Source organism: Biomphalaria glabrata, chromosome 16 (assembly GCF_947242115.1).
Source record: "Biomphalaria glabrata chromosome 16, xgBioGlab47.1, whole genome shotgun sequence".
Lineage (NCBI taxonomy): Eukaryota > Metazoa > Mollusca > Gastropoda > Planorbidae > Biomphalaria > Biomphalaria glabrata.
Genome location: NC_074726.1, coordinates 20,446,264 through 20,470,064, shown reverse-complemented (window position 1 = coordinate 20,470,064; position 23,801 = coordinate 20,446,264). Strand labels below are relative to the sequence as shown.

Here is a 23,801-nt window from a genome sequence, read left to right as displayed (position 1 = left end):
TACATGTTTCCGGTAGTTTGTACACACAAAATATAATGTATTTATTAATTTTAATATATTTAACAACTTAGTTTTACAAACAATAAAACCTTATGCATGCAGGTTATCGATAAAAATGTGTTTCCCATTTATTAATATAACATCCCCTATTTTTACTCTAATTTGTATAAGCTTTTGTCACATATTATTTTACAAATAAAATATTTTATAAAAAATAGTTCACATATATAATTTTATGAAAAAAAAAAAAAAAAAAAAAAGGATTCGTTTTTAAAAGACAAATAGTAGCCGCTACACTTGAACTTAGCAAGCTATCATGAAATGGTATTTTCAAAGCTTTGAATTGTTTTTAGGTCTAAACGTAACGGACGGACTAAAGGGCATATGGACTGCATACAGCGGTTTAAGCCGAGACCGATCGTTATATCTTATATATAATACAGACGTTACTTCAAAAAAAGAAGATGATTACGTCCTACGCGTCATGCATTTAGTCATGCATATTAACCAATGACCTAAATTCTGCCAAGTCACTGGTTTTCCTGGCTATCTCAGGCAACCCATTCCATGCTCTAATAGCACTAGGGAAGAAGGAGTATTTGTACAAATTTGTCCTAGCATATGGGACGAGGAATGTGCCTTTATCTTTGTGTCTTTCAGAGTATTTTATTAAATTTTGTTTTTGTATTTGAAGATTATGGTTCAGTGTTTTATGTATAATTGCTATAGTTACTATATTGATATAGTAGAACTCAATACTGACCTGTGACGTCGAAACCTGTGGGTAGTTTAGACCAATAGCTCGTTTCCATGTCATAGGTCTGACGTCACGACTTGTGACGTGGCGACAAACTATTGGTTTAAACTGCCCACACCTTTCGACGACGACGACTTTCTGTAACGATTGGTCTCGTTTAATTTCTTTTTCGTCAGTCACTTAAAAGAAACTTTAAACGAAACTTTAAAAAAAAAAATTGAAATGCTAGAAATGCGTAATTGAAAAATTAAAATTGTTCTTTTTACTTAAAAAATTCTTTGATGCGATTAGAAAATGATATCGAAGTGTAGTTTCTGATATGTCTGTCTTATGATCTACTTGATAAGTCCGCCTAACACACTCTGACTGTCTCCAACACACACTCACAAAGTCACTCACATGCTGGTCTTATGATAGGCCTATACTTCAAACCAGACACACACATACACAGACATACGCATGTACATCTATCATTAAGTTATCACTTTATAATGTTGTATCGAAAGTATTTGGTCTAGATATTTCGTTCCTTTACTGGACTAGAGTATAACTCGAGACAGGTGAACAAAACCAGGTGCTCTGTCCAGCTGGTCTCACTTTGGTGCTTGTTACTTACCTGTAAGACTCACACGGTGGACCAAGATGAAGGCTATTCTGCTCATTCTTGCTGCTCTGGTGGCCGTAAGCTTTGCGGCACGCCCCTGCTCAGCCCCATGGGAACTGACAGTAAGTAATTAGATGTAGATCTACTATTCAAATCTAATCTGACAAACATAAATAATAGGATCTTATGTGACTTATCTTTAGCATATTTGATAGTCACTTTACATATCTGAAACAGTGCGATTCTTCCATGAGATAGTAAGGTCTCTTTTCAAAGCTCCACGTAATGTCGAGAGATGTTCCGTAGTCTTACTAATCAAAGATTCTACATTTAAACATTCACATTTATGTTATTTATGTCATGTTTCCATTAATTGATTGATTGGGAGTCTTTTTCTCTTAATGAGTCTTTATAGCTGCAAGATGTAGATGAGGGACACTGGAAGTTCAGTTTTATCTTTCTTACATTTATCAGGACTGTTAATTTAGTATATTATTTCATTTGAAAAGACTGGAGTATATTCTTTTGCTGCTTCAACTCTGTCGTGAATAATGAATTATTTCAATCCCCTTGAAAGCAGAGACTTTCTTTTCTAACGTCAAACACATTTGCACTGATCTCCTAGGAACATACAAATAATAACATTGTTTTGATTATAGTACATGTATTAAGATCTAGTAATTTCAGTTGCATATCAATGACTTTGATAACATTTGAAACAAAAGAAACATTTGGTGCCTACATTACCAGATCAGTATCAGAGACTTAGTCAGTCTTTCTTTTCTCTTTGTTTTTAGCGACCCCAGTAATGGGGGAAAAAACGCTGCTTTTAGTTGATCTCATGTTCTGGCAGCCTCAGTGATATAGCCTTAGATTTGTAGCCTCATTTTTACTGTAGAAACTCCTCCAAGTTTTAGGTACTTTGTTTCTCCATTGCCTGAGAATTAGAACCCAACACCTTGTTACGTCCTCAGCTCGTCTGCACATAACGTAACGAAAATCTACTTCTCTTTGAATTTACTACCAGGCCTTTGGGCTTCTGTTTTAGTTGTTTGTTATAGGTGGACAATATAATTCTTGTGTGTGCTTTAAATCAAACCTAGACTTTCAAATACATAAATAAATATGTTAAACAATCGGTGTTTAAAAAATATGTTGCTTGTTAGTATTATATATTGTCATATTATTATTAAACCATTATTTAACAGATGAAATTTCTAAATAAAACTACTGCCTAATTTCTGACCTTATTAAAACTGTCATCAAATAATTTATAAAAAGATCTCAGTAATATATGTCAGTTAAGACCTTAGCGATTTTCTAACATTCAAAAATGTAGAGATGTATTTTCCTGGTGTCTACAGTGCATACTATCATGATAGGGACAAAGTCAACAAAAGTCTAATAAAGAAAAGGAGAGAAAAGTCGAGATGAAATTGTGAGGGAAAAGAGAAAGTGGAGTCACAAGCTAGCTTAACACCGGCTTTTTGTTTTTTCGAAGCGGGCCTGTTTTGGTTACGAAAACTATGTGTAATCGGAAAGAGATTTGATGCTTGGCTCTACATGTTGAGAATCGCTGCCCTGTTGCTACACCTACTTCATTGAACACTTTCTCTTTCTGTTTCAATACTCCAACAGTTCTCAGTTTGTTGTCACAGGCACCGTAGCGATAGAGTTTCGTAGAATTAATGGCTACCATTTTTTTTAAAACGTATTTTTAGAAAATAACATTTCTATCGTTTATAGCAACGAGTTTTTTTGGCAAGTATAGCTACAAAAAAAAACGTAGGACTGTTAACCAGAAAAAATGGAGACTCTCTGATCTGTAATGCTGGTGTTGTCGATAAATTACGTCAAATTTGTAGCCTACACTTGTTTTTCCCAGGGGGCCTCTTTCTATAGCCATTACCATATTTGGCAACGGGTTGGACCGCTTCCGCTACGTCATTGCCGCACGCGGGAAAAAAAGAGATAATGTTTAAATGAAGTTAAAAAGGTGAAAGTTCAAAGTTGACTGTTGGCCAGGGAAAGGTCCGCTCCTAGTGCCAAACCTATAATTAAATTTCCAGAGATTAATTAAGTATCGTATATAAAGTGATAATGTCAAGTTTTGTTGCATCGATAACCTTATAATGGTTTCTGTTGCACATTCATCTACTGCCCAGATCAAACAGTTTCTTATGAATATATACATCAATCTATCTATCTATAAAGGGTTACAAAATGATTGACAGATTGTCGGCCACTCACAGGGTATCTTAAATCAGTCACTTGTCTGTGTCTATGAGCATATCAGTTAAATCAGCCAATCTTTGTTTTTTGAGCCTAGTTATTTGTTAAGCAGTCATTATTTCCTTTAAAACACTATCTTTATGATAGACACTGACGCAGATTGATATGTTTTCCTTTTTGTATTTCGTTATTTGTGTGTGTTAAGTTGAACTAGACCAATCATTTCTATAACACATTGAGGCGCACCTTTTTAGAAGACGCTAGCTAGCCGAGAATAGGTTGTGGAAGTCACTATAAGACAATCTATGTGGAGAATCTAAGTTTTAAGCAAGACCACACCTTTATAACACATCTAACGCCATAATGTATGACTGAATACCAATAAGACGATTGTCATTCCACTTGCATGATATTGACGTCGATGTTATAAGACATTGTCATGTGATTGTTGTCCACAGTTCCGTGCCTCACGTCATGACCAGGGCGACACCTACTACAGGAGATACTACACAGAGTATGACAGACCAAACCAGAGAGTAGTTATGTTCGAGGAGTCCTTCACTGGCGGAACCAGGGAGTAAGTATACAATGTACAATCGGTACATCATGTAGTAAGCTGCATAGGAGGCTTTAAATTGAATGCTATAAATACAACGCTAGAGGTTATATTGAAGCGCCCATACATAAACATATTTTATGTTAAGTTAAATACACGATCAAAGCACAAGTAGCTAACATATGAACGTACATTTTAGAGGATGCATTGAAAGTTGTTTTTTTCTTCAAGTTTTCAAAAATTAAAAGAAACCATTGTCATATTTTATCATTATTAGTTCCCTTTGTTTTTGGAATATTATTGTTGGAAACTGTCACTATGTCTTTGACTCTGTATTTGCTCTCGTCACAGGCTTCGTGAGTTCCTCTTCCTCCACTACATCGACACCGGGTTTGAGTACGACTTCAAGCTTAAAAACTGCACACGTTTCAGGACCGGCCCCTTCAGACCCTTCGAGGTCCCCTACAACTCCACTTACGAAGGTTCCTTCCAAGTTGGTGGCCCAGGAGAAGATCTGACCGTGGACATCTGGTCCGACAGAATCCCCACCAGACGTAAGTGTGCCAATACGAACTCAGGCAGTATTAAACTGTTTCTGCATATATCCAAAAGTTTGTCTTTGAGCCCCAAGAGTAAGGAAGAGACAGTATTTCACATGACGTCACACTCCTGTGAGTCTGTGACCTACATATTTTGGCAATCAAGAGTCGATTAAAAATTATATTTTTTTTGGCAGTAGATTATCATTTATTTTTCATAGTGTATCCCGCTGCCTTAAGTAGTAGCTCCCCTAATGTATAGTCCTCAAGTCATGTACTGACAGGTATTTAAAGTAAGCTGGTTCCGATAAACGAAAGGGGGTTGTGATCAAGCGTGAACCTAAGAAACGACTGACAGATAAAAAGATTTATGATGTACAAAGCTTTTTCTAGATCCCTATGGTAAGACATTCCCTATACATAGGAATTAATATCGATTCGACAATACTATTTTCTGTGTCAATCTTGTCATCTTGCAGATATATTTGGAATGTTTAATAAATGCTATAATAATATTATTTAATTTATTTGAGAATTACGTAGACAGCGAAATGAAAATCTAAATCGACCAGCGGCGGACAATTGTTCATGTCTGCGCTGGATGTAGCTAAATATGTAGGTCGCAGCTGGGGCTGCGTAGCCACGGGAAATACTTCATTCCTCATTAATCTTCGGACTCAAAGACAAGCCTTATTAATGAATTATTTATCGATGCCAGTGTACCGAGAGTGAAACTAAACTACAAATAAAATAAATAAATAAGGTTTACATGAAGCAGGAATGCAGTACTTCAAGAGGCTATGCAGTCCCAGCTGTGACCTACTTATTGTGCTACGACTCCCACAACCAGCACAGGCGTAAACGTTGTTCACCGGTGTTCAATTTAGGTTCTCTTGAAGTTGGAAAAAAAAAAGTTAAAATAAATTAAATAGAAACTAAAACTAAATTATAACTACAACTAAACTACTTCTTTGTCGTAAAATGGAAAGGAGCCGTGTTTATGAATCACTCTTTTCGGTGAATCATTTATGGTTCTTTTTAATATTAAGGGTAGTTAAAAAGATATTATTGAAACATTCTAGACCCTACACATGAGCCGCAACCACCGTTATTCTTCTACAACTTTTCCCCTCATTTCTCTGAACAAATGTATTGTTGTTATTATTTCATTTTTGTGTGTGTCTTCTGTTGCCATGTTCTGACCCATCGGGCAAGTGCTCAACCCAATCGCCCTTTTTGTCACAGCATCACAGCGATTGCCCCAGTCAAATATAGATAGGCAGACAAAGCCAAAGGTCGGGTCAATAATTGATGCACATCTTCTGGTCTCCAGACGACGAATGTGACCTATGAACGCAATGTATCTACCCCCCCCTCCCCTGGATCAGCCAGGGCGACAGGGGGCGTGTTGACAGATAGAAAACAACAACGTTAACTTGTCTGTTATCAAACTGTTTGCTCCTCTCTCTGTCTCACACACACACACACATACACATACAAACACACACACACACACGCACACACACACACACACACACACACACACACACGCACACGCATGCACAAATCATTGGCGTTTTTCACGAATGATAAAACAATTATCTTATCTTTAAGATAATTAGAAAAGAAAACTTAGTGTAATAGTTAAGACAACATTCTTCTCCAAATGTCTATCTGTGTAATCATAGGATAACATTGTAGTTTACCTTTCAAATCTGTATGTTATGCTCTGGGCTTCAGAATGAAGTTTCAACACGGAGGCATTTATTGCGTTAGTAAACAGGGTACTAAGGCAAATACAACCAACCAAGACTAAGTTGATTTATATCCATTAATTGGCTAACAATGGTTGCCTAGCGATAGAACAGAAGGCTAATGAGAATGTCTGTCATTAATAATTAATTATCAAGGATATTTTTTTGATCGGTACTTCTGAAAAGGAAGAGTTACAGATCTAGTTGAAATTAATAAAGAAAGTGTTAAACCAATAGTTAGGAAAATAAAATAAAAATTCAAATCAGTATAAAACAAGCAAAATACAAAGAAAAAAAAAATTCTTAATCGCAAAGAGTAGTTGTGTCAAGTAGTTTTGATCAGTCAAGTGATTAAATTTGTTATAGATCTAGACTGACAATAATAAATCTGTGCGATTAGAAATATTTTGACTGTTTTTGTTCAGCTAGTCTGGACCAGAACGAGGAGTGGAGAAAGAATGGGGTATCTGAGTGATCGCTTTTTAAATGTAATTACTTTTTAAAAAGCCAATACGGTAACCACTGTGCAAGGAATCTGCTTATGAAAACAGGTTTTATAGCTATTTTTAATTATTTTAAAGCCTTTTTTTCTTCAAATAATTTATCAGTCAAATAAGATTTTTTTCCCTTGCTCGAGATACCAAACAAAATAATTAATTACCAATAGTTAATTAACTAATTAGTTTTTTTTTAATGGATTCATGTAATGCCATGTAAAAGAAATAAATGTGCAAAATTTCAGCTTGATCCGAGACTGGGTGTGGGAGAAATAACGTGTACAAACTTTTTACCTGACAGACAAACAGATTTGATATAACCTTTTAAAAAAAATGTTAGTTTGGCCAGGGAGGTTTGCATTTCTGTAAACATGACAACCTGGTTTTTATATGGTCATGAAAATTTGGTTTTTATAAGGCTATGAAAACCTGTCTTTTATCTAGACCTTTACATCATTTGCCCTAAAGACCACAAATTTTGTTAGGGGAACTTACTTTTACTTTGCTATTTGACCAACCAAACCAGACTTTCGTGTAGCTTTTCACGACGTCACCAATCTCGCACCAGTTCGCACATTCATCGGCAAAAACTGATTGGTGGACTGTTTTCTCATAGACGGCTCTAGCGATTTTTTCTAGAAATTTGACAATTGATATCGTTGAAAAAAGAATTACTAGCTTAACAGTCACACTGGGAAAACTCGTTATTAATTTTTAAAGTATCAAAAATATTTTAATCTGACTAGAGGATTAGAAAATCTTTATCTTGAACAGACTATAGGTATTCGATATATTAGTCGTCGTCTAAACTTTTGAAAATGGGAAATTTTTTTATAATAATGTATAAATTTGGAGGTTTTCAAACTAAATTTGTTTGGGTTCTTGTACACGTTACCCTAAATTGTAAGCAGGGGCGGACTGGCTATATATTTGTTACGCGGGGGGAGATCCCACCCCAACCGATTAAAATCCTGGCTTCAACATATGACATGATATATGTGGGCCGGTTTATATGGCAATGCCCGGGCCAATTTCGATATCCAGTCCAACGTTGGTGTCAGCTGTATGACACCTCGTATAAAGTATACTTCTTCAAAAGCTAAAAAGACTAAGTACTCTTTGACTGCATTATCAATGACTACATTATCTTTAACTTCATTAACTCTGACTACATAATCCACTTTCCAATGTAAACATTAAACCTAATTACTATTAAGTTTTCTTTTTCTTTTAAATTTATAATAAGGTTATTATGATAATCTTTGTGTCCATCAACAGGTGAAAACTGGCTCGGTCAGTTCTCTCTCAGAAACTGCTACCCCGTCAGCCAGTTTCTCGTGGACACCCAGAACTTCAACAGGACCTCCATCTCCCACTTCTTCGACGTCGTTCAAGGCATTGTCAACCCCAACGACTTTGATGTCCCCACTGAATGTGCTCGTCTGACCACTTACTCTGCCATGCCTGACCAGGCCAGGAAAGTCCGATCTCTTTATACCGGAACTCTCGACTTTTAAACAAAAGCAGCACCGATAACTGACCTCCCAAGGTTTTATTCCAAAATAACAATAGTTATTGCCCTTTGTAAACTAGCTTGGTTATTATATTAGTTCAGTTGTATGTTTTGTTGTATAAACTAACACAAAAAGTGCATTTATCTAGTTGTTATGTTGTATTGGCTGTTTGTTGAGCTAGATGTATAGGCGTATCTCACTAGTCTTTCACTAACTTGTAATGATGGGCTGTTAGCGATGGTCACTCCTAGTGATTCACTTTCACTCACTTTACTCGTAAATACTTTTTTTTAAAAAAAGATGTTTTAATTTAGACATTAGGAAACAAATAAAATGTATACACATTTCTAGCATTTTATTATTTTTTAACAAATAAATGTGTTGAATTACATTCACAAAGTAAACAGAGGCGGACATCACAACTTCTCTAGCCTTGGGACACTTGCGTTTTTGCTTTTAATTTTAAACTAATCTTATGTAAAAACATTTGAAATCCTTGTACAAATAAAATACACGAGTAAAAACAAGGACATTTTATATCATTACAAATTATTGCCAAGAAGAATAACTGTCCAATGCATCCAACAAACGAAAACAAATCTTAACATTAAAACACAAATTATAAATGATTGTCGAAAAAAAAAATCCTAAGTGTTTTAGTCCAATCAATAAAATTATGTAAATATTATTTGTTTTAAAACATTATATCAACTTCATTTTGGAAATTCGAAACTATTTCAATCGCGTCATTACAAGGAAACTTTACGACAATTCTATCTTTGTCTTGTAAGAATTATCAGTCAAATAGTAACTCAAAAGTCATTACTATTCATCTTACAAAGTATGACTTGATGTTTAGCTTCAGGTTTCAAAGCTATGCATTTACGTAAAAAGTACCTTAAAATTAGTGTACAATCCAATCCAACTTTGTATTAGTCCTACCAAACATCACCAGTATTTTGACTGAGCAAATGTAGGATCTATTTATTAAATGTCTATAACTAGACTTGAAGTAACACTATAAAAAATATAATATAAAAACGATTTAGGCATAAAGTTGGCATTTTTCGAGTTTGAAAGATTTCATTCCCAACAATGACTTATTGAAATGTTCAAATCTCCAAAAGGCCGTACCGTGCAATACTCAGAGCTGTATATAGTTTGTGTTCCTTAAGTATTCTTCCTGTATACAATGATTGAGGCCCCACCCCTCCCCATTCATGAACACTTTGTTTTATTCTTTTAATGTCCATAATTATATTGCTATAATAGTTACATATATCCAGCGAGCCACTGTATCAAGACATAATAACATTTGATTTTTTTTTCAATATTAAATAGACAGAGATAGTAATATTGATTTATGCATTTATTTATAAGTGAGACAATATCAGAAATATTCCATTGTGCCAACTTGTACATACGATGAACATATATCTATAAAAACAGAACTAAATAAAAATGTGTTAACAATATAGCTTTACATTTTTTTTAGTTTTCTTTCCTAAAATAGTTTCTTAGAAAACAAAAGATAAAACAGACCAACACACGAAAAGATAATAATAATAATAATAATAAAAATAATAATAACAATAATAATAATGATAATAGTAATAATAATAATAATAATAAACACATGTAATTATCTGAAATGCACTAATATAAGGATTGAAATAAAAATGAAGGACAATTATTTAAAATGCGTTTTGAAAGTCAGAGTCATCTTATTTTTTTCAACTACTATAAAGTCTAAAATTATTAAAGAATTGAAACACACTCCTATTTTAATAGTGATGCATAGATATTGACGTCAGCCTCCCTGGCATATGGAGACTTGTGGATAGGAACAGTGATAAATGATTTGAATTAAAAGGAAAAAAACATTTGTCTACAGCCAGATAGCTGTAACCTGATAGACTCTATCCTCACACATTCTGTCATAAAGAGTCAATATAAGAAGTCCTTGGAGGGACAATGATAGACTGTATATAAAAAGTCCTTAGAGGGACAATGATAGAGACTCTATATAAGAAGTCTTGAACAATGATAGAGACTCTATATAAGAAGTCTTGGACAATGGTAGAGACTCTATATAAGAAGTCTTGGACAATGATAGAGACTCTATATAAGAAGTCTTGGACAATGATAGAGACTCTATATAAGAAGTCTTGGACAATGATAGAGACTCTATATAAGAAGTCTTGGGCAATGATAGAGACTCTATATAAGAAGTCTTCGACAATGAATACAAAATAACAGACGGATATATTTTAAATAAAATGATTTCGTTACAAATTTTAAAGTAGAAAAATCTTGTCGACAATTAAATTTGTACTAAGTAGTAGCTTCTCTACATTAAATGGGCGGGGTCGTGTGGCTCGTTTTGGTTGGCGTTTCAATCGGAGCTTACATTTGCCACTGACAAGGTAGTGGTCTGAGCCGATATCAGCTCCTCTGCGGGTCCGCACGTCTAACAGAGATGACCTCCATCGTTTGGAGATGCAAATGTAATCTATCTCGTTGAAGGTTTCCCCATTTGGTGATCGCCATGTTTTTTTGTGTATTTGTTTGTGCTTAAAATATGTGTTTCCAATTGAAAGGCTGTTGGATGCGCAGAGAGAAATCAAACGCTCGCCATTATCACTGATGTTTTCTGCAGAGCCATATGGTCCCATTACATATTCAAAGCCAGTTCGGTTGGGATTGATTTTGGCATTAAAATCTCCCATCAGTAGAATTAGGTCGTGAGTAGGTGTTTCATCAAGAGTGGTTTGTAGTTGATTATAGAACTGATCTTTGATGGTATCTTCTGCATCCTCTGTAGGGGCATAAGCTTGGATGGTAGTGACTTTAATTTGCTTTGTTTGGAGTCGAGCTGTAATGATGCGGTCACTGATCGGCTTCCAAGCAATTAGCGCTGAAGCTGCTATTTTAGACATGATGATTCCTACACCACCAATGTGCTCCTTGTCATGTCCTGAATATATTATTGTCTTGCCATCATTGATAATTTTTCCACTTGACGTCCACCGCATCTCGCAGATCCCAAGGATGTCCAGCCGATAAGAGTCAAACTCTCTTAAAAGTTGGGCCAGTTTACCGCATTGATTCAGGGTTCTTACATTCCACGTGCCTATAAGAGTCGGTTTCCTTGCGTTGAAAGGCTTGCCATGTATCGGGTATTGGACTTCCAGTTGGCTTTGATCCAACACCGTCATCAGGGTTTGGCCGCCCTCGCCGCATGTATAGTTTTCATTATGTGTCGAGTTTGCCGTTTCTGTAGCAATAGTGGTTTTACAGGGTGGGGTCGCTAGCCCCACGCCAAACCCTCCTCCTTTCTCACCCGGGCTTGGGACCGGCATACGGCGGAGTTAGCATACACATACAGTTAGCATAGTGTATGTGTTAGCATACACGACCCCGCCCATTTAATGTAGAGAAGCTTAAAGACGGCAATACTGCAGCACAGTTCCAATTGAAACTAACGAACCGCTTTGAGGCTCTTGCAGATATATTGACCCTTGAAGAAGAGTGGGCCAACTTCAAAGATACCACTATTGGGTGCGCAGAAGAAGTTATCGGAAGGAGGCGAGGTTCATACAAGGAACGGTGGATACAAGACAGAACATGGAAATTGATAGATGAGAGGAAAGAGGCCAAACGTAGACGAGATCAGAAAAATGAAACACAGGATCGCAGCCTAGCGGAAGAAGCCTATAGGGAAGCAGATCTGAAAGTAAAGAGAAGCTGTCGGCAAGATAAACGGGACTGGATTGAGCAGAAAGGACAAGAGGCACAAGCAGCTGCAAGCAGAAATGACACAAAAACCCTCCATCGTATTGTCCGAGATCTCACTGGAGCAAAGAGTGGACATGGGGCACCAATAAAAGACAAGCAAGGCAAAACTTTGTTAACGAAAGAAGAACAGGATGCAAGATGGGTAGAGCACTTTAAAGAGACCCTTAACCAACTGTCGCCAGACATAACTTACATATTCAAGGACCCCTCTCCAGACAATGATCTCAAGGTCAAGACAGACCCAATAACTGCTGAGGAGGTTACCATGGCCATTGCAGTGCTAAATAATAACAAAGCACCAGGACTAGACATGATATCAGCAGAAATGCTAAAATATGGGGGACAGTGCATTGTTAACAGAATGACTGATCTCTTAAATCTCTGTTGGCGAACTTCAAAAGTCCCAGAGGACTGGCAAAAGGGAGTGATTGTAAAGCTTCCAAAAAAGGGCAACTTGGCAGACTGTAACAACTGGAGGGGCATTACTCTCCTCTCTGTCCCAGGCAAAGTTTTCAGCACTGTTTTGTTGAGACGGCTTCAACAGTCTGTAGATGAAAGGCTCAGAGAAGAACAAGCAGGTTTCCGAAGAGGCAGATCATGTACAGAGCAGATTTTCGTTTTACGAAATATCATAGAACAAAGTTTTGAGTACCAACAACGGCTAACGATCAGTTTCGTGGACTTCAAAAAAGCGTTTGATAGTGTCCACCGAGAATCACTATGGAAAATAGTTAGAGAATACGGTATACCAGAAAAATTCGTCCAGATCCTACGACACCTTTACAGTCAGTCTAGTTGCTGCATTAAAACAGAAGAGGGAACAACAGAGTTTTTTACAATCGAGACAGGTGTGAGACAGGGGTGCATCTTATCTCCCTTCCTTTTCCTCCTAGCCATCGACTACATAATGAGGAGAGCAATGAACCAGACTGCCTTTGGTATTCCATGGCATGAACAACTCCGATTGACGGACTTGGACTTTGCTGATGATGTTGCACTACTCGGGGCTACAAATAAATGCATTCAAGAAATGACGGAGAGCCTAGACAGAGAGGCACCCAAAATTGGCCTCCGCATAAACTTGGATAAGACTAAAATTATGCGAGTGGGATATAAGGCAAAGGGTGTCCCCGTCAGACTTGGCGAGTCAAAGCTTGAAGAGCTGGACAAGTTCACGTACCTTGGCAGCATCATAACAAATGATGGAGACGCTTACCATGATGTAGCGTGCCGAATAGGAAAGGCAGGGAGCATTTTCCAAAGGCTGCAACCTATTTGGACTAGCCAAGCCATTGGACTCGAGACAAAAATACACCTTCTCAACACAATCGTCATTCCAACTGCTACATATGCATGTGAGACGTGGAAGTCATCTGTCAAAATTGAGAAAAGACTAAATGTGGCTCAACAGAGATGGCTGAGACGGATTTTAAGAGTCAGATACACAGACCGGATCTCAAACAAGGAAATCCTTTGCCGAACTGGGAGTCGAACACTTAGTGAGGTTGTGACTGAGCGTCGCATGAGGTTTGCGGGACATGTTCTACGTCAAAATGAATTACGCACACCAAGAGTTGCGATAACATGGAAGCCAAAACGAGGAAAGCGCAAACAGGGACGTCCTCGTATTACCTGGCGACACACCTTCATGGAGGACCTCAGAACAGTGGACACCAGATGGGAAGAGGCTTCAGACATTGCCAGTGACAGATCATTATGGAGACAGCTTGCCGCCCAATGCGCCGAACGGCGCGGGAGGACCTAAGTCTAAGTCTAAGTAAGACTAAGTAGTAGATGCTGTTATAAATGGTGAGAAATAGAACTGTCATTTACATCCACAGGATCGTCTCTTGATTTCATTCTTCTCTTTCTATTAAAAGCTTGTTTCTCAACCAGGAGTAAATTATCGAAGGGGGATTTTACCCTAAAGCCCCCATGCGTTATGATTATGAAATTTGGTGACTAGTTATTCTTCATTTTTTTTAATAGAAAAAAACGGGATTTGAAGGAATTATAATCAGAACCCCTTTTAGCTACTCTTATGTAATTTAGTGACTTAAGCTTCGCTTTTCTTTTTATTGGAAGGAAAGGGGGGGGGGGTTTACATTTCGTCGGCTACATTTATTCCATTTAGAGACAGTCGTTTTCCTTTAGGTTTTTTTGGCGGTAATTTAGAAACTCAAACAATTACCCCATGGCTATGCTCTTGGGATTAGGTGACTGTCGTTTGCTTTAGATTTTTATCGAAAAAGTTGGTTTTTTTTTAAGTTAAAACACCCTAAAGGGGAAGGGGCTCAAACTCAAATCCCTTTGGCTACGTTCATGGAATTGGGAATTTGAAAAGAGATAACAGTTACAAAATTCCACGCCCTTCTGCTGGGGGGGGGGATTAAATTTCGAAGGGGGTTTGAACCCCGACTCCCCTTGTTCCCAGATGTTCAAGTGTTAATGCTTGGAGCTAGCAATGTCAGAAAGGTTACAGAACCATCGTTTATCATCAAGCTCATCAAGAATAGCATGTGCTATTTAACTGGGGAACCCTAGCCTATTTCTTGAAGCCCACGTGAGCGAGACCAACATTTAAATCTCAAACACACCTTTTGCTGGAAAAGTATTTACACTATTTACTTGACAATTATTCAATTATTCACTTCAAATGCCTTCAAAACATAGAAAATAAGCTTTTAGGAAAACAAAATACTAAGATAATATAATAATTAAAAGCACATTATTTTTCTCTCTTGTCTCCCCAATTCGTTTAAACACTTTCTTTCACTACGTTTCCTTCCTCCTATTTCTTTCACTTCCTCCTTTTCTTTCCCTATCTCTACTATTTCTCTCACTCTATCTAGTGTTTGTATGAGGTATAGAACAAGCAGGATGGGCCTAGTCTGTGAAAACAAAATGTAATTCTCTTGAAAACACATTTGCACCACTTCCAGTGGTTCAATGTGCAGCCAATTAGTCACGTCTGACTTGATGTTACGTGTTACAGTGACCCGAAATGTTTCCCGAGAACCAACACCTGAGTTCAGAGCCTCTGATGTGAGTTTAGAGACGGCGTGGTAGCTAGCCAAGAGAAATAGTGGGCCAATTACGTCATCAAACATATCACAGCAGAACAAGATATCATGGAACTAGTCAAATATTTTTTGTAATATGTAGTCTATCTATCTATCTATCTATCTATCTATCTATCTATCTATCTATCTATCTATCTATCTATCTATCTATCTATCTATCTATCTATCTATCTATCTATCTATCTATCTATCTATCTATCTATCTATCTATCTATCTATCTATCTTCTTCTTCTTCTTCATCGTTCTCATTGTTATGTTGGAGTGTTCATATGACTAGACCAATACATGAGATGAACTGCGCAGTGGTTTCCAAATCAGGGAGCTCTCCATATAGTTTTCTTTCTATTGGGGTGATTTGGGGCCAATGTCTTATACGGGCCTCTTGGTAGAGAGAGCAGTTTTGGAGGACGTGGTCGGCCTTTTCTGGTGATACTCCACATGGGCAGATTTCACTGGTTCCAATTTTGAGCTTCCGGAACATGTGTTGTCGCATTCTGTTGTGTCCGGTCCTGAGTCGAAAGATTAGACGTTGGTCTTGTCGGGATAGCTTATAGTAAGCATCATCTTTCTTGTGATTTGGATGGGAGCTCGTCCATTTCTCATTTATTTTATCTACAAATAATTTCTTCATTTCTTCTGGTTAGAGTGCAGAGTTTACTTGTGAGTTTGTTCTCCCACTCTTGGCGAGTGTGTCAGTGTGTCAGCCTTCTCATTTCCTGTTTCTATCTATCTATCTATCTATCTATCTATCTATCTATCTATCTATCTATCTATCTATCTATCTATCTATCTATCTATCTATCTATCTATCTATCTATCTATCTATCTATCTATCTATCTATCTATCTATCTATCTATCTATCTATCTATCTATCTATCTATCTATCTATCTATCTATCTATCTATCTATCTATCTATCTATCTATCTATCTATCTATCTATCTATCTATCTATCTATCTATCTATCTATCTATCTATCTATCTATCTATCTATCTATCTATCTATCTATCTATCTATCTATCTATCTATCTATCTATCTATCTATCTATCTATCTATCTATCTATCTATCTATCTATCTATCTATCTATCTATCTATCTATCTATCTATCTATCTATCTATCTAGTATTCTACCTGTAAGTAAAAAGTAAAGTCCCCCTTTCAGGCCTTGTAATCAATCTACCTGCACACACATACACACACGTATATATAAAGATATACATGTGTGTGTGTGTGTAACTGGCAAAGTGCGAAATCCGGCATTCTAAACAAATTTTATAGAATTCACCAAACGTACAGACAAAGTGATTAGTAATGTCTTCATGTCGTTCTTTGCCTAGGAATTGTATAGAATAGTCAAAATCTTTGGACCATGTGGTAATGTTTGCAATTTTGATGCGGAGGTCATGACAATCTTAGAAGCCTTTAAAGTCATTGACTTTCAACTAGACGAAGCGCATTTGAGGGCATTTGTGGGCAAAGATTGTTGTGGTCACTGACTCAAAACTTGTATTACAGGCTTTGCAATGCCCTGGACCATGCCCCCCTCCCAATATCGACATTGTCATCATGTCTTCACACAACATAAAGCAACGCTATAGCACCCCTGTCATAATGCAGTGGGCACTTAGTCACATAGGTGTCACTGGAAACACTATAGCAGACTCCTTAGCAAACACCACCCACCGAGATGAGTTTTCATCATGCCACTTGCATTTTGACATTCGACAAATGACATGAGATTGTGACGGACCTCGTGTATGACGTGTGTAATTGGCTTGTTTGGTGTCTAGGGGATGATTGTTTTTGAATTGCCACGCACTGGTCCATCAGAGATAAATCGGGAGCAGACACGCAACGAGACAAACAATGAGAAAGGTAAAAATTTTGTAAGATTAAAGAATATTTATTTACATAAATATACAAAGTAGAATAAAATGGGGGGGGGGGGTTGCATCTATTTCGTTAGCAGTAGTGTATCATCATACTAAGCATTTAATAAGAGAGCATGTCGCTTTCGTCCTCTGCACTTAGCTGGTTGTCCTGCTTGGGTCGCAGCTGGCTGTGTCCTGGCTTGAGGTTCTGCAGCTGGAGATGGCGCTCTAGCGGGTAGAGGGACGCCGGTGATTCAGTTCTTGTGGAGTCTCAATCCAAAGTTCTGATATCTGTGGTGGACAAAGTAGGGCGGTGGCCGGCTACCGTGGGCACAAGGTTACTGCGGGCAGAGCTGATCTGCCGTGGGCAGCGTCGTTAGAAGGATAAGTCGAGTGAGTTGCGGAGATTTGGCGAAGCTATGACGTCTCGCACAGACTCTGGGTCTATAGGAACGTCGTACCTAATAAGTTGACAGGTGGGCTGTCAAATAGGCAGGCGAGTAGAGCCGATAGCGCCAAGTAGTAGATCGCAGTGCTGACTAGCACCAAATAAAGTAGTTGATTGATGTGGAATAAGTAGGCAGACACCTGAGGGAGGCACCAGGTATTCCTCTAAGAGTAAGAATAAACTGTTAGTCCAGACTCGACTGGTCAGCGAGAATTAGAAGTGAGAGAGTGTCTGTCCCGCCTTTTTCTATCTTATAAAGGTCCGGATGAGATGGGCGGAAACAGGAAATGTGATAGGCTAGAGATTATCTCTCACGTAGGTAAAGTCCGACGAAAGATGCACATTGGAATGGTCAAGAGGCGTGGTGACACGAATAATTTCCTTGATCAAAGAGAGACGTGGGTGGGGTAGAAGAAATAATGAAGCGCGTTTCATCCAAAGTGGTTTCGACGTGAAAGTCGGGCATCTGACACCTAAGACCAAAGTAAGAGATTGTTTGTTTGATCTTTTCCCCGGTAAGGGGAGATAAACTAGAAAGTCGTGGCCTAGTTGTCGCCAAGGTGGTGGACTAAGTCTAGCGAGAAGAGGAAAAGGATGGGGGTTGGTAGGGAAATCGGGATTAAAAATGAGAAATAATTAAAATGAAATAAATAAATAATAAATAATAATGATAATGCTGTGATAAAATTGAGTGACTCTGACAGCAAGCTTTTGACTTGTCACAGAGATAATGTACGCACAAAATATATAAGCCCAAAATCAATTGGTTCAGTATATCAGTAAATTTAACAAAATATAATCATTAAAACTCTTTTAATGAATAATACCGTTGTTAACTAGCTAAATAATACACAAGTGACAAATCTCAATTCATATCACTTAACGTCGTGCATTCTGTGCAGCAAAGACATCTATAACATCATCTACATTGATACTATCTAGTATTTGTGACTTTTTTCCATGATAAGCCTTTCTTACGTCATTGTGCTCCTGAGATAGTTTTTGATGAGCTTGAGCTTTGAGAATGATCTCTCACATGACGTAATGGAAGTGGCCTGAGTAAGCGGTATTCGGAGGAGGTTGCAAGGTTGGAGCACACGTAATTACCATATGAAGCCTGTTTCCTCAATATGTGATTGTATTTCTGGTTTGTCGATGAAAAGTGCTTGTGCATAAATGACAAGCGATTTGCCATTTATTTCATCATACAAACAGGAAAAAGTAACACAGTTTGTCATAGGCGTGTCATCATCCAACAGGTGTCATGGTTCAATAAGAAACCCAAAGGTATCCATTTTCTTTCCAGCCTTTGGAATCTGCCCTTCATCTCCAAATGAAATCTGTCCAGCACTTCTGTCGCACACGTTTGAATTGCAGTTCTATTGACAGTCCTACATTAGAACTCAACTTCCCATCAAGTCTTTTCTTTCTTCTGGTTGTTTTAATTACAGGGAATCCATAGTATTCACTACCTTCTTTTGCTTTATCGATGGATTGGGTTTTGTCAGTTTCTCATCATTTTTCAGAAAGCATGAAAGGGTACTAATTTTTCTTCTGAACTACATTAATTGGGCGCAGGAGCTATGACCAGAATTCCAGATAGGCAAAAAATTCTTAATTTTCGACTGCATGAAGAAGATTCTGTGCTAATATTATAATGGTATTACGTCATTGTTGGTTGTTTATGTTTTGTGCGAAAGCAAAAGGATTCAATGCATACAAAAGTGGGAAAGATCCATATCTCGCTATGCTCGAGTATAGAAATACTCACAACTGCTGATGAGTAGAAGACTCAGGGACATAATTCCAACTGATCCCATACCATTGAAACCATCTGTAGCTGAAAATGCAGAGATATTACTCAATGAACGACAGATGAAAAGCAAAGTGAAATACGATGCAAAAGCAAGACTACATAAAGATTACTCTGTCGGAGAGAAAGTGAGAGTTCGTCTAGGACAAACATGGCAGAAAGCAGTTGTCATAAAAAAAACATTCAGCACCCAGATCTTACATCGTAAAGACAAACGATGGAAAAACATACAGAAGACATCAACGCTTTTTAAACAAGAGTTTCGATGAAGACATCTCTGGGTACTATGATACCGATGAAGACAACGAACAGCAAACTGTTGGAACAAACGAAACAGACAGTTATAGACCAACGTCTAGAGAACTTGTTGTGCCAGTCAAGACAACCAGAAGTAGACGAATTGTTAAAGTTCTTAGTAGATATCAGTCTTAAGAACTTTAAAAGGAAGGATGTGATAATAACTTCAATAGGAAGGATGTGCTAATATTATATGATATTGTGTCATTGTTGGTTGTTTGTGTTATATGCGAAAGCAAAAGGATTTGACGGAAATAAAAAGAGAGTCTTCTATGTCTACTTTGATAATCACAGTCTCCATTCCATTTACATTATTATTAATTAATGTCTACAGTATGTTAATGTTAATATCTATCTGTGACAACAGAACAGATTCTGTGCACTGCTTCTAGTGTCCATTCTTTCAGTTGTTGATTCAAAAAGTTTCTCATTCTTCCCTGGGGCTATTAGAGCATGGAATGGGTTGCCTGAACTAGCCAGGAAAACCAGTGACTTGGCGGAGTTTAGGTCAATGGTTAACATGCATGCCTGAATGCATGAAACGTAGGACGTAATCATCTTCTTTTTTGAAGTAACGCCTGTATAATATAAGATAAGATAAGATCTCAGCAGAATGAAAAGCTGCCAGGTTGAGAGAGTGATTATCACAGTTCAGAAATGTTGCTTTTGGATTTATGCCCAACAGACGTATCCGCAGGCTAGACAGACGGCCAGTCATTGTGGCTGCGTTATCATAGCTTTAACCTTTGCGTCAGGCTGTTTTGTAGCCCCACTCTGGTCGACTCGGCATGGGGGAAGTTCCCATAGAAAATAAAACATTTTTTAAATTTCAAAAATAAAAAATATGCCATGATTGTGAAATTTCCTCTGACGAAAAGACATACATTTAGTTTTTTTTTATTCATTTTATCACCTTTGCAATTCCCTCTTTTATCACACTATAAGAACGTTTTGTTTTAATTTAGAAAAGCATGTTACCATTGGATTGAGGAAAGATGAATATAGGGGTAATATAACTCTAGTGTGAAGTTTAATTCTGAACTTATAGACGCCAAACCCGAATAATAGACATTATTAAGAATAATATTGGATCTGTTATACCCGATTCTGTTAATTTTGATTCAAGGATAAATAGCGTAACCTTAAAGTACTCTCCATTTAAATCTATTATTAGTAAAGGTAACAAGATACATGGAATTCGCTGTATATCATACATTTTTATTCGTGGCAAGAAATAAATAAATATTCTTTATTCTTGCTGCAAGCACATGTTTGATCTCTTTTAAAAGGAAAATAAATCGGCAAAAAATCTATTTAAGATTTGCAGTTAAAATGTAAAACTAACTTTAAAAAACAACAACTTTGATCTCTGTGGAAAAAAAATATTTTTAAAATGTCAACAAAGTCAACGTACTGATAGACCTAGATCTAGGTTTAGTCTTTTTATAAGTTTAATGCATAATTGTTGAAAAAGAAGACACCCGTTGACACTATTTTCAATCAAATATATTAATTTTTGTATTTACAAACAAATTTCGGACCCATTTTGGGCCCCCTCTTAAGTGGGGCCAGGGGGACTCTTCAAATTCTCCCCCATTCCCCCCCCCCTTTAGCTACGCCATTGTCTACCCTTTACACAATGAAGTTACACCTACTAACTCAAAGTGCCACCTGTATCCACTAACAAAATGTCGTCCTAAATATGTCACCCTCATTTTTTATTTTATAAAATTTATGTTAAACCGTCAATGCATAATTTGTACAATATAAATCTATCTGAGTAATGTCCCTTTCTATTGTTATCAGAAATGAAAATGTAAACCAACTATGGTACAACTATGCAGGTTAGAAACGACCAAATAACATTTCCACGATAAATAGATCAAAAACCCAAATTTCCGATGGTCTTAGGCGACCGAAACAAAAGGTCATTCCACCCCCCCCCCCAAAGGGATAAATATCCGCAAGTTGAAAAACCCTGTTTTAAAAATTAGTAGATCTATCCATTGACCTATTTAAAATCTAAAATTTATTAGTTATGAAGAGAACTAAAGCAAAATAGCATAGCTAGAGATACCATGGACAAAGGATATCGTCTTTTTCTTTAAAAAAAAAAAGTGTTTTAAATGTTTTTCTTTGTACTATGGCATTCACTGTTTAATCTTGTAAATAGTATTTCTTAAAAAAATAGAAATACATTTTGTAGCAGCTCTTCATGAAAACTCAGATTTTATTTCCATTTGGAAATTCTCAGAAACAAAATAATGTTCTTATCGTCCCATCTCTGTTCTTTTAATGGACACTTGATAACAATTCACCCCTTGGTATAAGTAGACTACATAGAGAACTCACTTCCGTGTAGAGAGCATATAGTATAGGACTGTGAAGGAATAAATTGACAGTTGGTCAATGTTGATGTAGTCATGTATTACAGTGTAGGGTAAGTCATTTAGTGATATGCTTAGAATCTAAAGTAGCCCTTGTGATCACGATACTACTATGTTTCTTCTCATTATTTAGGTGATTAACATATTCATATTTAAAAATATTTAACTGCTGATTAATGAAAGTGGACGCGTGGTCCAGAGGCCAAGTATGCATGAACTTGGCTTGGGTACCTATGAAGGGGGCTCGAGGTTCGTCACCCAACTTGAGCAGAATTGTTTTTACCGAGTGCCTAAAGGCAGACACGGAAACTCCCATTGCATAAAAGTAGCGCTATGGAAATGTTATAATTTTATTTATTTATTGATTGATTTATTAAAAGACTGGTGATTTTTCAATTTTCAAAATTTTAGAGTATCCGTACCGTATGCGAATATGGTAATAGTATACGTATAATTTGAACTTGAAAAGATGGTTTAAGTTTTACATTGGCTAGAGACATGAAGTTATTTTCCCTTTACATTTGGTCTCTCATTACTTTTCTATTTCTCTCACTAGTTTGTAGAAACAGAAGGTAATCCATTAAAAAACATGCCCACCTTCTAGGTGTCAAATGTGCCGCCATCTGGTCACCATGACTGACTTAATTGTTACATGTTATTGTAACCAAGCGGTTCTCAATCTTTTTAGCTCTGCGCCTCCTTTTTACAATCGCTCACTATGAGGCGTCCCCCCCCCCCCAACCGTTAAGCCTTCTGGGTTGTGCAACAATGAAAATGTAATCTTCATTAACATGATGGCGTATTAAAAAATTATAAATGGATGTCCTCTATAATAACGTGGTTAAATCTTCACCATAGAAATAACATCCACCATTTAACAGTGGAATAACGTTGCGTTTCGCTAGGCCGTTTGACGGACAGTGATTAAAACAGTTACAAAGGGCTATAATGTGACGATTTAAATGTTGGAAACATTAATATTTAGCTGTTTGTAACATTTTGGTATATATATACGTTTTAATAACAAAAATACAAAACAATCAGTAGCATTTTTTGTTTTTACAGTTTCAAGCTTTTTAAGACAAAAAATACATTTTTCCTATGGGTCTTAGACGACCCCTAGAAAATCGTTATTTGACTTCCAAGGGGGTCACGACCAACACTTTGAGAACACCTGATGTAGCCCTAATCCTATAAATTATTTTATTCAGTAACCATAGTAAAGAAAAAAAAAAGTAAAGTTTCCCTTTCAGACCTTGTGGTCTATAGGGCAGATGATGTAAAGGTCATCTGTTTCTGTGGCCTACGGTTAACGAGGGTGTCATGTGGCCAGCACAACGACCAACCGCCTTTACTTTTCCCCAACTAATGTCAGGTACCCATTAGAGCTGGGTGAACTCAGAGGCGCCCGAAGATGCCGAGATTAAAAATCCCAGTCTTCACCAGGATTCGAACCCCGTTCCCCGGTTCGGAAGCCAAGCGCTTTACCGCTCAGCCACCGCGCCTCCAGTAACCATAGTATCTCTCTTAAAACATTTCTTCCAAAGATGAAATTCATAGACTCACTGTTGCATTCCTGTAGTTAAACAGTGGCTTATTCAAATTTTGGAACTTGTTGATGTCTAAGAGCTGAGCCGAAGGCTCTTC

The 23,801-nt window shown here is 37.2% G+C and overlaps 2 protein-coding genes across 2 annotated transcripts in view; both read left to right on the top strand.

Moving 5' to 3' along the window:
- Positions 1-1,303: 1,303 nt before the first annotated feature.
- LOC106058429 (mammalian ependymin-related protein 1-like) lies at positions 1,304-8,800 on the top strand. The gene is made up of 4 exons (XM_013215860.2): positions 1,304-1,483; positions 4,052-4,170; positions 4,501-4,703; positions 8,218-8,800. The coding sequence occupies exons 1-4, from the start codon at positions 1,400-1,402 to the stop codon at positions 8,454-8,456; spliced, it is 645 nt and encodes a 214-aa protein (XP_013071314.1). The 5' UTR covers positions 1,304-1,399; the 3' UTR covers positions 8,457-8,800.
- Positions 8,801-22,061: 13,261 nt separating this feature from the next.
- The window catches only part of LOC106066853 (uncharacterized), a 443,149-nt gene continuing 441,409 nt past the window's right edge, over positions 22,062-23,801 (top strand). The window contains exon 1 of the mRNA XM_056013586.1: positions 22,062-22,207. The gene's annotated coding sequence lies outside the window, so the exon portion shown is untranslated. The remainder of the gene's footprint in view (positions 22,208-23,801) is intronic.